The sequence below is a fragment of the Chiloscyllium plagiosum genome, chromosome 31 (genome assembly GCF_004010195.1).
Source record: "Chiloscyllium plagiosum isolate BGI_BamShark_2017 chromosome 31, ASM401019v2, whole genome shotgun sequence".
Taxonomy (NCBI): Eukaryota; Metazoa; Chordata; class Chondrichthyes; order Orectolobiformes; family Hemiscylliidae; genus Chiloscyllium; species Chiloscyllium plagiosum.
In genome coordinates this window covers 4,617,135-4,634,818 of record NC_057740.1, presented here as the reverse complement: position 1 = coordinate 4,634,818, position 17,684 = coordinate 4,617,135, and the positions used below count along the sequence as shown (strand labels likewise).

The following is a 17,684-nucleotide window of genomic DNA, read 5'->3' as shown; positions in this document are numbered from 1 at the left end:
TCCCTGCCTCTTTTGCAATCGCTCCCTGTCACTTATCCCCCATTCCCCCTCACTCTCTCACTTGCCCTCTCCACCTCTCTGATTTCACCCACTCTCCCCTTTCATTGTTCCCCCACACTCTCCCCAACTCCATCTCCCCATTCCCTCCTTCCCTGATATTTGTCTCAATCGCCCGCTTCTATTCTGCGTGCATCCTGGTGTTTCTCGGAAGATGCCATTGGAATTCTGCATGATGTATCTGTCCTGACCTCACATGTAGAAATTTGATATAGGTAAAAGATACTGGTCACGTACATTTCTGAGCATGTGCAGTTGCAAACTGTGTCAGTGGAGACTGGTTTAGAATTACATTTCTAATCAGTTTTGAAATAATCTGAGCCAATTCAGATTTTACTTAGATTACTTACAGTGTGGAAACAGGCCCTTCGGCCCAACAAGTCCACACCAACCCTCCCAAAGAGCAACCCACCCAGACCCATTCCCATACACCTAACACTACAAGCAATTTAGCATGGCCCATTCATCTAATTTGCACATTTTTGGACTGTGGGAGGAAACCCACACAGACACAGGGAGAATGTGAAAACTCCACACAGACAGATGCCTTAAGCAGGAATTGAACCTGGGTCTCTGGCATTGTAGGGCAGCAATGCACACCACTGTGCCATTGTGCCACCTGTGTACCCTTCCATTTGACTTTACTTTATTCCATGAGTTTCAGCATGACATTTCTGACCCTCAAACAGAATGCAAAATTACTTCACTGAATGGGGTGTGATATGGTTAATGATTTGTAACAAAGAATCTCCCCTCCCTTGCCAATGTATGTTTCCAGCAAATTAGACTGACCTTTCACATCTCTTTTTGTTCTTATTTGCTCTGGTCAAACAGCCAATGAATGGGCTGGGGCACAACCCATATGTTTCCTGTACTTTCCAATTATAAAACATGGGATAGGTTCATCTGCACCAAACCAAGAGACAATTTCAAAATTATGGGATAGTGCTGACAGCTATATTAATCTCCCCTGACCTTGACTTCCCTCAGTAAAGACTAAAAGGAATCATTTGGATCAATGGTAGTGTAGAGTCCTGATAAAAGTCATTGAAAGATGAATGCAAAGCAAATTTAACTGCGGAAGCAAAATAAATTGAAAAGTGAGACATCAGATCCAAGGTCAAAATGGTGCCTTCCAACTTTCCTCTTGCACAACATCCATTCACAGTTACTCCCTTCATTAATGAGACTTCATATGTTTGACTTTCTAGACCAATAAAGAGTTTAATGAACTCATGAATGGATTCCGCCAAGATGAAGCTGATAACTCGACTGAAGAGGAAGTTGATGGAGAAGATGATATTGAAGACGATGAAGAGTTTGAAGAAAGTGATGAGGATTTGAAAAAAGCAAATGTTGACTGGCGTACAAAGGGTTGGGTTACGCCAGTGAAAAACCAGGTAACAATCACTTCTTGTGTTTGTGAATTATGAATATCAAATTGTGAGCAACATTGTGATGAACCTGCCAGCACCCAAGCAAAAACGTGAGCTTTAGCTTGAGATCCTATTTCCCTGAAATGCATCATTGCAGGGTGCCATTAACTGCACACAATCGGTTCTGCAATGCCCTGTTTATTCTTCACCAACAATGTGATTTAATTTCACTCTCAGGAGAACATCGAATCCTGAACCAGTCCAACATCTTCAGTTTCCAAAGCAGCGTCCTTCATATCTGGGAGTCAGATTCCTAGTTTGATGTTAATGTTTGTTCGTTCTTTCCCCTTGGTTTGAGACCTATTAAAGAATTGGTTCAGGTTGTCAAATTTCACAAACGATTCTCATGATCCACACAGACACTAATATCAGAGATGCATTTAAACCTGGGTCACAAGCAGAGGTCAATTACTGTGTCCCTCACTCAATTCCAGATCTCGCTTATAAAATTATTCTGTTGCTCCATCAAACAAGAGTCCAGGCAGTGCCCACCAAACCCAGGCACACAGATACTCACTGATCCCCTGTGATTCTGCGAAACCTCATCAAACAGATGGACTCATAGCATCCGTGTGAAACTGTACTCCACCTGAAAGGAGATGGAAACAGGGTTTTATTTTTACATCAGGATAATTTAATGTGGTTGAATTTCTCTCATTACAGGGAAGATGTGGTTCGTGCTGGGCTTTCAGTGCGACTGGGGCCATCGAAGGACAGTGGGCAAAGAAACATGGAAGACTGGTTTCTCTGAGTGAGCAGAACCTGGTTGATTGTGACAAGCGAAGCCATGGATGCAATGGTGGATGGATGTCAAGTGCCTTTCAATATGTGATAGAAAACAGAGGCATCAACTCAGCTCGAACCTACCCATACGAAGCAAAGGTAACTCCCTTTTAAATGTGTTTCAAATTCAGCAGGTACAACTGTTTTCAGCATTCATGGTGTTAGACATTGGAGTCCAGTGCTAATAAATGAAAGCTGACATCTTACTCTGCATCCATTCTTTCCTGAGAATCTGCTTCCAGGTTTCTGCCAGTGTCACCGTGCAAGCAACATTGGGAGCACTGAGAGAATATCACCTTTCAGGGCAGAGCCAGCTTTCCTTCTTATTTCTCCCTTATCTTATATTGATCTCCCAAATCTCCACTCAACACTTCCTGCTTTCAGGCAATGTGAATCAGAAGCTTAGAGTGTTTATATTCCAGTGTTCACAATTCAGTGAGCCATAACCTGCAGAGACTTATTATTCCACAGTCCACTCATACCAGTTGTATGATCTTTTGATTCTCTCTGCCTATAAATTTGTGCCTGTGTGCTCTACTCTTCCACTTCACCACACAAAGGGGCTGTGTTCTGTGATTTCAAATACGCCTGTCAGACGATAACATGGTCTCATTTGATTTCTAACTTTGTCCAGCCCAGGCCAACACAAGCACCTCCACATCATACTTCTTGCATGTGCACCATCAGGCTGGTCAGTCATTCAAATATAAGCTGCGATTTTACACAAAAAGAAAACTGTTTGAATGTGGGATATTTATTAAGAATTGATGTGCAAGATATTTTCAAGGCTAATCTATGTGTAGATCTGGGCCTGTGGTAAAACAAGTGTTTGATTTTTCAGAATGTCATTTAAACTGCAATTTGCTGGTTTGACTTTGTGAATATTGGGGTTTAATTAAGGCACAACTTGGTTTGGATCTGTTCTAAGGTGAGTATTTGTGTAAATTGCTGTATATGCGCATCATGTTTCTCCAGCAGCTGCTGCTCTTTCTGTTGACAGTTTGTCACGTCACAATTAACTCTCTGTATTGGATGTGGTTGCGATCAGCTTCCTGCAACATCTCCCAGCTCTTTGTCTCAATGTCACACAATTTGTTCTTCAGAGCATCCTTCAAACCTTCCCCCAGCTCCTCCAGACTCTCATGTTGGAGGTCCTTGTAGAAGACACCAATGTGTGTGTTTTTATTCGGCACATTTGGGATTATTTTGGGACTGTTTGATTTTCCCTGAGGTCACAGGCAAAGCTGACTTTGAGTTCACTGTGTGACCTCGCACTGTGCACTCCACAGAGCCAGTCTTTGATTGGCCAAAGAAACAACTGAATGAAAGTGGCGCTTTTTATGACAGGTGTCAATGATCTGGCGATTAGGCCTCACTTCACTCTGAGCCTTATCAATGCCATGTTTAATGGAGGTGATGGTGTCTCACCCACTGGTTAGAAAGTCAACAAGAACCAGAGCCTCTATTTTAACAGAGACTCAATGGATGAATTGTCACTTCAGGCACTGAGCAGGACATCCACAGGACTGTCCCAAGATGAAGGGCCTGAGGAGCAGACATTTCCAGCCAATCAGAGGGACCCTGTTGAACAATGAGAAAGTGACTTTAAGTAGAAAACTAACCTGAGGTCTTGTATCAGTGCAGGATAACAGAGTGGTAGTCAGTGGCCTTCACTTGCAGCACAGAAATTACTGGGCACATGAACTGATACTCAGGTTGTGGCAAAACCCAAGTCACTATACGTATAATAACTCCCACCCATCCTCCTCCTCTAGCCAAAAGAAAAGACTTTGTGTGGAGGGTTGGTAAAGTAAGACTTTTTGCTTCATTTATTCAATCTCTTTTAGCAATTTAGAGCAGAGGGGATTGAGGCGAGGGCAGTAGCATGCTCCTCTTGCAGGATGTGGGAGGTAAGGGTCACCACTGGTGTCCCTGTTGTCTTCGCTGTGAGAAGTGCACCCAACTCCAGCTCCTCACAGACCACGTTAGGGAACTGGAGCTGGAGATAGATAAACTTCAGATCATTCAGGAGGCTGAGAGGGTGATAAAGAGGAGTTATAGGGAGGGAGTCACACCTAAGATTCAGTATAAAGGTAGCTGAGTGACCGCCAAGAGAGGTAAAGGGAATAGGCAGACAGTGCAGGGACCCCCTTTGGTCATTGCCCTCAACAATAAGTATATCATTTTGGATATTGTTTGGGGAGGGGGAGGTCAACCTACCAGGGGAAAGCCTCAGTGGCCAGGTTTTTGGCACTGAGCCTGGCTCTGTGGCTCATAAGGGAAGGGTGGAGAATAGGACAGCGATAGTGATAGGAGATTCAATTGTGAGATGAACATGCAGGAGTTTCTGTGGTTTAGAGTGAGACTCCCAGGTGGTATGTTGCCTCTCAGATGCCAGGGTCAGGGATGTCTTGGATGAGGTCTGCAATATTCCTAAGGGGGAGGAAGAGCAGCCAGAAGTCATGATACCAATGATGTAGGTAGGGAAAGGGAGGACGACCCGAAAAGAGAATATAGGGAGTTAGGTTGGAAGCTGGAAGGCAGGACGAGCTGAGTAGTAATCTCAGGATTGCTGCCGGTGCCATGGGCTAGTGAAGCTAGGAACAGAGAGTGTGTGCATCTGAACAAATGGCTGCAGAGCTGGTGTAGGAGGGAGGGCTTCAGATATGTGGATCATTGGGAACCTTCTGGGGAAGGTGGGACCAGTACAAGAAGGACAGGTTGCATCTGAACTAGAGGGGCACCAATCTCCTGGGCGGGAGGTTTGCTAGAGCTCTTCAAGAGGGTTTAAACTAAATTGGCAGGGGGTTGGTAAGCTGAGCTATGGATCAAATGATGAAGGAGGTTATAAATAGCCAGATATAGAGCCAGAGAGTCTGTGAAGAGGGATAGGCACTTGATAGGGCAAAGGTGCAACCAGTGTGATGGGTTGAAGTGTGTCTATTTTAATGCAAGAAGCACTAGGAATAAGGGTGACAAACTCAGAGCATGGATCAGTTCTTGGAACGATGATGTTGTGGCCATTACGGAGACTTGGATATCACTGGGGCAGGAATGGTTGTTGGATGATCCAGGGTTTAGATGTTTCAAAAGGAATATGGAGAGTGGTGAAAGAGATGGGGGAATGGCATTGCTAATCAGGGATAGTATCACAGCTACAGAAAGGGAGATTCTCGAGGAGGGTTTATTTACAGAGTCACTATGTGTGGAAGTCAGAAACAGGAAAAAGAGCAGTCGCTTTATTGAGAGTTTTCTACAGGACCCCAGCAGCAGCAGAGATATGGAGGAGCAGATTCGGAGGCAGAATTTGGAAAGGTACAGAAGTAACAGGGTTGTTGTCATGGGTTGACCCCTGGGAGGGGTCTCTCAGTTCCGCGATCAGTCAAATTATCACTAGCCGTTCAGTCTGGTTCAGCAAGATTTCATGCTTTAATCAATATCAGCCAGGCACAGGTTGTCCAGCAATACAGAGGTCAAAAGCTTCCTTGGAGAAACTGCGCAAAATAGCTTGAAACAAAAACAATTTTTATGTGGGTCTTAAGAAATAGTAAAGCCTCAATTACAGAGCAAATCCAATAAAGTGTAATACAATGAAATTATGGGCAGCAGGTTAACCCAATAGTATTTCTGGGAACCAACTTTGTTTTGCACGTTTTATCTCTCGGCACCTGCATTTCCGAGGTTAGCTAGGGTAGTTAGTAATGTTCTATCTAGCTTAGTTAATTCCATACAGTGAAGGGAGCTTTGTCTGCTAATCTTTGATTCAATTAGCTCAGGAATGCAGCTTTTAGCAAGGTGAAAAAACATTTTAAACACAGTAGAAGCCATTTTATTATGTTACTTGCATTGAGAACCATTTTGTAGTTACTATAGGCATGCATTAAATGGTTACTCCTGACAACAGCCTAAATCCAGATTTTAGATTCTTAGGGTGACTTTAACTTCCCTAATATTGATTGGAATCTACTTAGTTCAAATAGTTTGTGTGGAGCAGTTTTTGTCAGGTGTGTCCAGAAAGGGTTTCAGACTCAATACATGCAGAGGCTGACTAGACGGGATGCCATATTGGAGTTGGTGCTTGGCAACGAACAATGACAGGTTTTAGATTTTTCAGTAGAAGAGCATTCCAGTGATCATAACTCCCTGACAGAAATATGGAGGTTGTTTCGGAAGGACTTGCTGACGGTGCTGGACAAGTTTGTCCCACTGAGGCAAGGAAGGGCTGGTAAGTTGAAAGAATCTTGTGTGAAAAGGATGTGGAGCAGCTAGTCAAGCTGAAGAAGGAAGCTTATTTAAGGTTGAGGAGGTAAAGATCAGACAGGATTATAGAGGGTTACAAGTTAGCCAGGAGGGAACTGAAGAATGGACTTAGTAGAGCAAGATGGGGGGCATGAAAAAGCTAGCAGGTAGGATTAAGGAAAGCCCTAAGGCATCCTACACTTACGTGGAGAACAAGAGGATGGCCAGAGTGAGGGTAGGACCGATCAGGGATAGTGGAGAGAACTTGCGCCAGGAGTTGGAGGACTTAGGGTAAGTAAGACTTAATGGGCTGCACGGTGGCACAGTGGTTAGCACTGCTGCCTCACAGCGCCTGAGACCCGGGTTCAATTCCCGCCTCAGGCGACTGACTGTGTGGAGTTTGCACGTTCTCCCCGTGTCTGCGTGGGTTTCCTCCGGGTGCTCCGGTTTCCTCCCACAGTCCAAAAGATGTGCAGGGTCAGGTGAATTGGCCATGCGAAATTGCCCGTAGTGTTAGGTAAGGGGTGTTAGGTAAGGGGTAAATGTAGGGGTAGGGGTAGGGGTAGGGGTATGGGTGGGTTTCGCTTCGGCGTGTCGGTGTGGACTTGTTGGGCTGAAGGGCCTGTTTCCACACTGTAATCTAATCTAATCTAATCATTGATGAATACTGTTTCAGTATTCACTACTGAGAGGGGCCTTGATGTTTCTCAGTACTTCATGAAACAAACTGATTCCTCTCAAACTGGTTGATGTTAAGAAGGAGAATGTGCTGGAAATTATGAAAAACATGAAGATAGATAAGTCCCCTGGACCAGACGGGATATATCCAAGGTTACGACAGGAACAAGGAAGAGATTACTGTGCCTTTGACAATGACTTTGTGTCCTCACTGTCCACTGGAGTATGGGATAGAGGAAAATATGACTGGATACAGAATTGGCTGGCTATAGAAGACAGAGGGTGATAGTTGATGGAAAGTAATCAGCTTGGAGCTTGTTGACCAGTGGTGTTCCGGGACCTCTGCTCTTCATGACTTTTATAAATGACTTGGATGAGGAGGTGGAAGGGTGGTTTCGTAAATTCACCGACACAAAGATTGGTGGAGTTGTGGATAGTGTGCAAGGCTGTTGTCGATTGCAACAGGTCATTGACAGGTTGCAGAACTAGGCTGATAAGTGGCAGATGGGGTTCAATCTGGAAAAGTGAGAAGTGATTCACTTTGGAAGGTTGAATTTGAATGCAGAATACAGGATTAAAGACAGTGTGGAGGAACAGAGGGATCTTGGGTGTTCATGTCCATAGATCCCTCAAAGTTTGCAAGCCAAGTTGACAGGATTGTTAAGAAGGGTTATGGTGTGTTGGCTTTCACTAGCAGGGAGATTGAGCTTAAGAGCTGCGAGGTTATGCTGCAGCTCTCTAGAGTCCTGGTTAGACCACACTTGGAATATTGTGTTCAATTCTGGTCGCCTCATTATAGGAAGTATGTGGAAGCTTTAGAGAGGGTGCAGAGGAGATTTTCCAGGATGCTTCCTGGACTAGAGGGGCTGTCTTATGAAGAAATGTTGAGGGAGTTAGGGCTTTTCTTATTGGACCAAAGAAGGGTGAAAGATGACTTGATAGAGGTGTACAAGATGTTGAGATGCATAGATAGAGTGGATGGCTAGAGACTTTTTTCCTGTTTGTGTGGCGGTATGGAAAGGTGCAGGGAATGCTGGATGACTAGAGAAATTGAGATTCGGATCAAGAAAAGGAAGGAAGCATCTGTCAGGCATAGACAGCAAGGATCGAGTGGATATCGAAAAGAGTATTAAAAGGTAGTAGGAGTATACTCAAGACGGAAATCAGAAGAGCAAAAAGGGGACATGAGATAGCTTTGGCAAATAGGGTTAAGGAGAAGCAAAGGGATTCTACATATATTAAGATCAAAAGAGGAACTAGTGAGAGATTGGGACTCCTTAAAAATTAGCAAGGCCACCTATCGTGGAACTGTAGGAGATGGGTGAGACATTAAGTCAGTATTTTGCACCAGTGTTTAACTGCAGAGAAGGATATGAAAGCTGCAGAACTTGTGGGTGTAAACAGTGATATCTTGAAAACTGTCCATATTTGACAGTAGGAGGTGCTCGCCATCTTAAAATGCGTAAAGGTGGATAAATCCCTGGGACCTGATCAGATGTACCCGAGGAATTTGTGGGAAGTTTAGGAAGAGATTGCTGGGCCCCTTGCTGAACTATTTGCCATGAGTGAGATACCAAAAGACTGGTGGTGCTGTTATTTAAGAAAGGTGCTAAGCAAAAGCTAGAGATCTGTAGACTGGTGAGCCTAACATCAGTGGCGGGCAAGTTGTTGGAGGAGATTCTTAGAGACAGAATTTACAAGTATTTGGAAAAGCAAAGCCTAATTAGGGATAATTAACATGGCTTTGTGTGTGGGGAAACATGTCTTATGAATTTGATTGAGTATTTTTGAAGAAGTGATGAAGAGGATTAATGAAGGCAGAGCATGGACATGGTCTATATGGACTTCAGTAAGCATTTGACAAGGTTCCACATGGTAGACTGGCTAATAAGGTTAGATCACATGGAATACAGGGAGAACCACCCTTTTGGATACATAATTAGCTCAAAGGTTGGACACAGAGGGTGGTGGTGAAGGGTTGCTTTTCAGACTGGAGGCCTGTGACCAGTGGTGTGCCACAAGGATCAGTGCTGGGTCTACTGCTGTTTGTCATTTATGTAAATGAATGTAGAAGGTATGGTCAGTAAGTTTGCAGATGACACCAAAATTAGTGATACAGTGGACAGCCAAAACCATTATCTCAGAGTACATTGGGACCTTGACCAGCTGGACCAAATTGGCAGATGGAATTTCATTCAGACAATGTGAGGTACTGCATATTGGCAAGGCAAATCAGGGTGGGATGTGTGTACTTAATGGAAAGTGTTGCTGAACAAAGAGACCTTGCAGTGCAGATTCATAGCACCTTGAAAGTAGGCAGTGAGTTAGATAGGATAGTGAAGAAGGCATTTGGTACACTTGCCTTTATTTGTCAATGCATTGTGTGTCGATGTTGGGTTGTCATGTCATAGAATCTCTACAGTGTGAAAACAGGCCATTTGGCCCAACAATTTGACACTGACCCTCTGAAGAGTATCCCAGCCAGACCCATTCCCCTACCCTATCACTGTTACATTTCCCCTGAGTAATGCACCTAACCTACACATCCCTGAACACTATGGGCAATTTAGCACAGCCAGTTCACCTAAACTGCACATCTTTGGACTGTGGGAGGAAAACAGAGCACAAAGTTGCCTGAGGCTGGAATTGAACCCCATGCCCCTGGTGCTGTGAGCCACCATGCCACACAGAGTTATAGATGTACAGGACATTGTTTATGCCACTTTTGGAATACAGTGTTTAATTCTTGTCTCCCAGCTGTAGGAGGATGTTGTGAAACTTGAAAGGGTTGAGAAAAGATTTACAAGGATGTTGCCAGGGTTGGAGGGTTTGAGTATAGGGAGAGGAGGAATAGGCTGGGGCTGTTTTCCCTGGAGTGCCGAAAGCTGATGGGTGACCTTAGACAAGTTTATGAAATCATGAGGGACATGGATAGGGTAAATAACCAATGTCTGTTCCACAGAGAAAGGGAATCTGAAACTGGAAGGCTTGGGTTTGAGGTGAGAGGGGAAAGGGTTTAAAAGGAACCGAAGGGGCAACTATTGTATGTGTAACAAGCAGCCAGAGGAAGTAGTGGAGGCTGGTACAATTACAACATTGAAAAGGCATCTGGATGGGTAGCTGAACAGGAAGGATTTAGGGGCACATAGACCAAATTCTGGCAAATGGGACTAGATTAATTTAGGATATCTGCTCGGTTTGGATGAGATGGACCAAAAGGTTTGTTTCCATGCTGTGCATCTCTGTGACTCTATGGTTCTATAACACTCGAGCTAAGACTTTATAAAGCTCTGGTTAGGCCCCATTTGGAGTACTGTGTCCAGTTTTGGTCCCCACACCTCAGGAAGGACATACTGGCACTGGAACGTGTCCAGCGGAGATTCACACGGATGATCCCTGGAATGACAGGTCTAACATATGAGGAACGGCTGAGGATACTGGGATTGTATTCGTTGGAGTTTAGAAGATTAAGGGGAGACTTAATAGAGACGTACAAAATAATACATGGCTTGGAAAAGGTGGATGCTAGGAAATTGTTACAGTTAAACGAGGAGACTAGGACCCATGGACACAGCCTTAGAATTAGAGGGGGCCATTTCAGAACAGAAATGCGGAGGCATTTCTTCAGCCAGAGAGTGGTGGGCCTGTGGAATTCATTGCCACGGAGTGCAGTGGAAGCCGGGATGCTAAATGTCTTCAAGGCCGAGATTGATAGATTCTTGTTGTCTAGAGGAATTAAGGGCTACGGGGAGAACGCTGGTAAGTGGAGCTGAAATGCACATCAGCCATGATTGAATGGCGGAGTGGACTCGATGGGCCGAATGGCCTTACTTCCACTCCTATGTCTTATGGTCTTATGGTCTTATGGTCAAAACTGCACAGGTTCTCTTCTGATAATGATTTCCCACCACCACCACCACCACACCGCCCCCCCCCAACCCCCCGAGCAGAAAACACACCTGAAAGACAGGAATTACATACCCTGGCTCCAGCCCCCCCATCCTGCCCCCATGCTTCCAAAGTTGCACCAACTGCAGCATTGGTGAGTAGGTAACTGAGGAGCTCACACACAAAAATCTTTACACCAACAGACAAGAGGCACATTCTGCAGTAGTCACCACATTCATCATGTCTCATTTTCATTTAAACATTGTTGTGTCTTTGACAGTCAAATTACTCCATAATGTTCAAGGTCCAAGAGATTGTTAAAGATGCTGGGAAGATAACATTGGTACTTTGTCGAAACTCTAAATATGTTTCCTCTTCACATTTTCTTGAACATTTAGCGACGCTCCTGCAGATTCCGGAGAAACGATATTGCTGCCAAAATCAGGCGTCACAGGCGTATTGGCAAAAGTGAAAGAACTTTAGCACGTCGTGTGAAAAGGGTAGGACCACTAGCTGTTGCCATTAATGCTGGCCGAAGATCCTTCCGTCTTTACAGAAGTGGTAAGAAACAGAAGCTGTGGGAAAATGTATCAATTAGATTATCGACAATTCTTTAAAGATATTAAAAGTCATACATCCATGTATTTTATTGTATTACTTCATTCAGTGTTTACAATGGATGTGACCACACACCTTCCCCTTGTTCATGTTTTCCCTCTCCCCGTGCTATCCAGTGCTGTCAGACACCATGGCATTAAAGTAGGGACAGAATAAGAGAACCAATGGATTATCCTTCTTATAACATGTCATGCTCCAAGTGATCTCAAACAAAATGGAGATGAGACCTTTAGACTGTCAGGTTGTGTGCTCTTGTCCTCCCCTGGTATAAGCAGCATCTTTCGTCTCCTCGATACAACAGTGGGCAGGGAACTGGAGATAGAAGTCAGACATGATGTCTGCTCCAACCTGGAAGGATCAGAGCCACAATCAGCTTCACAGCCACTGGTAGTGCCAACTCTGAGGTGCAGGCTGTTTCCAAGAGGTGGCAGAGTTCTGTGAGAAGCGTCTCTGTAAAGTGAAGATGACACACAGGGTTCCTGGGTTTGATGGAAGGTAGAGACCTACTCCTGAAAATCCTGAAGCCTCCTGCTGAGAGTCCTTCGCTCCTACTTCCCATCTTATGTCAGCAGCTGTGTCTCTTCCTTTCTTGATCTCCTCTTGTGCAGTCTAGAGGAATTGCAACCACTGTAGCCCGAACAGGGAGAAAGTCACCTGCACAGAGTCTTTGTGATCATGACAAAGATTTTCTCCATTCCCTTTAGACTTCAGCTTTAATCAACACTTCAAATCCCAAAGCACTTCCATGACACAACACCAAGCCAGGATAAATTAATCAGAAACAAACTGGAAATGATCATGATACTTTGAAATAGCAGAGTGTGGAACTCCTTCCTAACCCAGCTCGTGTGTGTGTGTGTGTGTGTTTAAGAGAAAGTGTTCACTCATACAGCATCCACTTAGCATTCCATACTGACAAAGACCATGATTGGTGCCTGTTCCTGACTCCCAATGCCCTCCCCATGCTGTGACAGATTTTCATCAAGTCGAAGGAGGGAAGGTGGGATAGAAGAAAAGGAAATGTCTGTCACGAGATGGGAAGAAAGGAGATTAAATGAGAAAAGGGTTCATGGAGCAAGGGCAATGAGATTGAACATTAAACAATGAAAGAACGAAAAGATGTTTCTAGAGGAAATATGATAGCAGAGGGAGGGAAAGAAAGTTGATAATGTGACAAAATATGGCAAAAAGAAAGGAAACAAGGGTTTTGTCAAAACAAATGTTTATCAGAAAATAATTGCAGCTGGAAACATGACAGAGAGCGAATAGCTCTAGAAAAGGGATAATAATTAAACATGTTACAGATTAAAGAGGTTAAAGATAAGTGTTTCCTTACAGGAGTTTACTATGATCGACGTTGCAATGGACGTCTAAACCATGCAGTCCTTCTGGTTGGATTTGGAAGACTCAGAGGAAAGAAATATTGGCTTGTTAAAAACAGGTATGTATTTTATAATAACAACAAACAGCTGACCAGAGTTCAGACAGTAACAGGAGCACTGTATTTACTTGCAGTGTTTCTGAGTTAAAGAGAAACATCAGCCAAAATTCTCACACATAAGTTGCCCTCCTGTGATTTTGCATCTTCCTAACAACACGCTCCCAAATGTCATCTCCTCTGACTCTTACATTGTCCACCTCATCAAAGTGTTCTCACACTGATCACTAACTGCATCTCCCAGCAGTGATTTATTGCACTGCCCATGCACTTTTTCCATTTGGGGAATAGTTTAGAAGTGTGTTGAGGATTATCAGGCCTATTATCAACTAGTTCAAACTATGTTATGACCATTCATTTGAAAATGTACAAATCCTAGGGTGGGATTTGAATTTGGACGTTTTAAGTCCAAGGCAGTTGTCAGGGTGGTGTGGGGATATTGACCACTGGCACTGGAGGAGATGTATCAAAGTTTTGATACTGGAACGCACAGGAAATATTTCTCTCAAAAATCTGCACAAACCGGAGATCAGGAAAATGATTGTTTAGATGCAATTTGACAGAGTTAGGAAAATCATGAAAGACCCTGTCTCAATATGGTTATTGAAAGTATTTCTACTTGTCAGGATGGATGCACGTTGTACTGTGCCTGTCCATTCATGTGGACACGTACTCTTAATTTAATAGGGTGGAAATTTGTAAGGCATTGTCAAGCTGATTGTGATCCTGTGCATGGTAAAATAGGGCTAAGTCAGCACTGCTTCATGAGGGAGAAGTCATGCCTGACAAAACTGTTAGAATTATTTGAGAAGGTAACAAGCAAGTTAGACAAAGGAGAGCCAGCGAACATGATATACTTAGATTTCCAGAAGACCTTTGACAAGGTGTCACACAGGAGACTTCTAAATAAGATAAGAGTCCATGGTGTTAAGGGGTAAGGTACGGGCATAGAGACAGCATAGGCTGTCTGGCAGATGGCAGAGAGTAGGGATAAAGCGATCTTAGTTACCAGATGGCAGCTGGTGACTAGTGCAGTTTTGCAGGGGTCACTTTGGGACCACAACTATTCACATTATGTATTAACGATCTGGATGAAGGAACTGAGGGCATTGTTGCTAAGTTTGCAGATGACACAAAAATAGGTGGAGGGATAGGTACTGTTCAGGAAGCGGAGAGGCTGCAGAGAGACATAGACATTCTAGCAATTGGGCAAAGAAGTGCCTGATGGAGGAAATGTGGTAAAGTGTTTAAATTGGACGAATAGAGGCATAGACTGTTTTCTAATTTGGGAAAGACTTTGGAATTCTGAAGCACAAAGAGACTTAGGAGTCCTATTTCAGGATTCCCTTAAGGTCGACCACCATTTTCAGCTGACAGTTAGGAAGGCAAATGCAGTGTTGGTATTCATTTCAAGAGGACTAGAATACAAGAGCAGGGATGTACTGCTGAAGCTGCACAAGGCTCTGGCCAGACCATATTTGGAATAATGTGAACAGCTCTGGGCCCCATATCAAAGGAAGGATATGTTGGTGTTGGAAGGGGTTCAGAGGATATTTGCATGATTAACCCCAGTGTTGAAGGGCTTGTCACATGAGGAATGGTCTGAGTTTGTAGATGATGGAATTTAGAAGGATGAGGGGAGATCTAATTGAAATGTAAAGGATACTGAGAGGCCTGGATAGAGTGGAATTGAGAAGATGTTTCCACTGGTAGGAGAGACTAAGTCCCAGAAACACAGCCTCAGAGTGAAGGGATGTCACTTTAGAACTGAGATGAGGACAAATTTCTTCAGCCAGAGGGTGGTGAATCTTAGGAACTTGTTGCTGCAGAAGGCTGTGCAGGTCAAGTCATTGAGTGTATTTAAGACAGAGATGGATAGGTTCCTGATTCCTAAGGGGTCTAGGCTCATAGGGAAAAGGTGAATGGATTGCGAAACATGCCAGCCATGATTGAATGGCGGAGCAGACCTGATGGGCTGAATGCCCAATTCTGCTCCTTTAGCTTATGGTCTTATGATCGTTTTAAGTGTGTCATCAATGTTCCTTTTATGATCAATAGAAAAGGGGGAGGACTTGAATGTCGCGCTTCTGACTCAGTAAAAGGGGAGAAGGGGCAGGTCTGCCCCTTGAGCAGCACTCAAGGTGTAAAATCTCATGGTCATTTAAGAGAGTCATTAATACGGCCAATCAGAACCTCAGGATGAACATCCTTACTCAGAAGAGGGTAATATTGGGGAAACTGTTACCAAAAAGAGTGGGTGAGCTTAATGGCACAAATATATTGAAGAGGAAGCTGGATAAACACATGAGGGCAAAAGGAATTTAAGGAGATGTTGACAGGGTTAGAGAAAGGGGGCTGTGACCAGGCTGGTGTGGAGTATAAACACTGTCACAGAGTGAATTTCCTGTCTCTGTGCTGCAGCCTGTTTATCTGTTTAACCAACACGAAACACAGCATTTATCGGAGTATGAAGGGTTAATGACATCCTGACTGGAGTGATATTAGGGTTGGCGGAGATGGTGACAGGATTGGCTGAGGCGGACTTTCTCCATGTTGGATAGAATGTTTGGATAATCAAGTGCTGCTCAACAGGGAGAACCCCATCCCCCCACTCCCACCCCCCGAACCCCCCCCACCTCAGCTGTTTCTGAGTCAGAAGCTCAACATTCAAGTCCTATTGCATAACCTATTGACCATAAAAGGAGTGTTCATGACACAATCGAACATAGTGATAATCAGCTTGATAATGTTTTGCACATGCCCACACTATTCCTCAAATTATAAGTGTGTGTCTACAAGAATAGACAGACGTTGGGAAACTTACACCATCAACTCAACGTCAACTTACAGGCCTCCCCAACCCCATGTAGAAGCTTGTATTGAATCCACACTCTGTGCACACTGGCAAGTTCAGTCCAGTATCACAATGAAGTGCTTCCAGGCAACTAATCTCACTTCATATTTCACAACTTTTACTGCAATAGTTATCTGGCTCAAATACACACATATTGGACAGAATCTAATCCCTCTCAATAATCTCAATAATTCCGAGAGTAAAAAGGATCAGTTCTCCAAACTTGTCTCTGTAACAGAAGTTTGATTTCAACACATATGTTTCTTTTCTTATTGTCAGTTGGGGAACATCATGGGGTGACAAAGGTTACATCAAAATGGCGAAGGATCGGCGGAATAACTGTGGAATTGCCAATTATGTAGTTTATCCAATCGTGTAAGGAGCCAGTGTTAAACCAGAGCTTCATTGAACCCCACCTGAAAGAATGTTGGAAATATTTCTGCTAGTGCTCGTTCATTCAACACCATTATTTTAATTGTATGCCGCAATTTGAAAAAGTGAAATAATAGTAACTGCTGCTTACTTCTATAGTTTCATATAAAAGCCAATGTCATTTTGTGTTTGCTGCATATCATCATGGTAATATCTGAATGTCTCTCCACAAGCTGGAGAATGTAGTCAATGACCTGCATGTACAGCTGATATCGAGCAAGACAATAAACGTTGCAAGCAATCACTTTGAGAGACTTTTATTGAGTTCAATTCAATTAAATTTCATAATATTCTTTATGGGAACAGGTAAATTGGGCGACCCTGCTGCTTCCTGCACAGCAATGATTTTGTGATTTTGTGAATTTTCAAATTTAATTTGGAATGATGTTCTTAAAATTATGCGAATTGGCAGTTTTATGACACCAGTACAATTAATCACTACCATTTAAATATTTACAGTTTAATTAAATGGCACTAATCCAGAAAATCTCCTGCACAAGTAATAGGATCAGAGTTGGGACAATGTTTAAAAAAAGCAGAATTAAAGGCACTCTGACTGTGTTTACATAGTATTCTCAGAAATAGTTAATTACCTAAATGCACAATTACACTGTCATAGAGATGTACAGCACAGAAACAGACCCTTCGGTCCAACCAGTCCATGCTGACTAGATATCCTAACTTAATCTAGTCCCATTTGCCAGCACTTGGCTCATATCCCTCCAAACCATTCCTATTCATTTCTCCATCCAGATGCCTTTTCAATGTTGTAATTATGCCAGCCTCCACCACTTCCTCTGGCAGGTCATTCCATACATACACCACCCTCTGCGTGAAAAAGTTACCCCTTAGGTCCCTTTTATATCTTTCCCCTCTCACCCTAAACCTATGCCCTCTAGTTCTGGACTCCCCCACCCCAGAGAAACGACTTTGTCTATTTATCCTATCCAGGCCGTTCATGGTTTTATAGGCCTCTAAACGGTCACCCCTCAGCCTCTCCCTAGAGCTCAAATCCTCCTATCCTGGCAGCATCCTTGTAAATCTTTTCTCAACTCTTTTTCAAATTTCACAACATCCTTCCGAGAGAAAGGAGACCATAACTGAATGCAATATTCCAACATCCTGTACAGCCGCAACATGACCTCCCAACTCCTGTACTCAAGGCTCTGACCAATAAAGGAAAGCATACCAAACGCCGCCTTCGCTATCCTATCTACCTGTGACTCCACTTTCAAGGAACTATGAACCTGCCCCCCAAGGT

At 43.6% G+C, this 17,684-nt stretch overlaps 1 protein-coding gene across 1 annotated transcript in view; it reads left to right on the top strand.

The window, feature by feature from the left end:
* LOC122565167 (procathepsin L-like) overlaps positions 1-16,667 on the top strand; it is a 29,003-nt gene extending 12,336 nt beyond the window's left edge. The window contains exons 4-8 of the mRNA XM_043720867.1: positions 1,269-1,457; positions 2,157-2,375; positions 11,480-11,642; positions 13,038-13,140; positions 16,271-16,667. Coding sequence (XP_043576802.1) covers positions 1,269-1,457; positions 2,157-2,375; positions 11,480-11,642; positions 13,038-13,140; positions 16,271-16,370 — 774 coding nt within the window. The 3' untranslated portion in view covers positions 16,371-16,667. The remainder of the gene's footprint in view (positions 1-1,268; positions 1,458-2,156; positions 2,376-11,479; positions 11,643-13,037; positions 13,141-16,270) is intronic.
* The last annotated feature ends 1,017 nt before the right edge of the window (positions 16,668-17,684 follow it).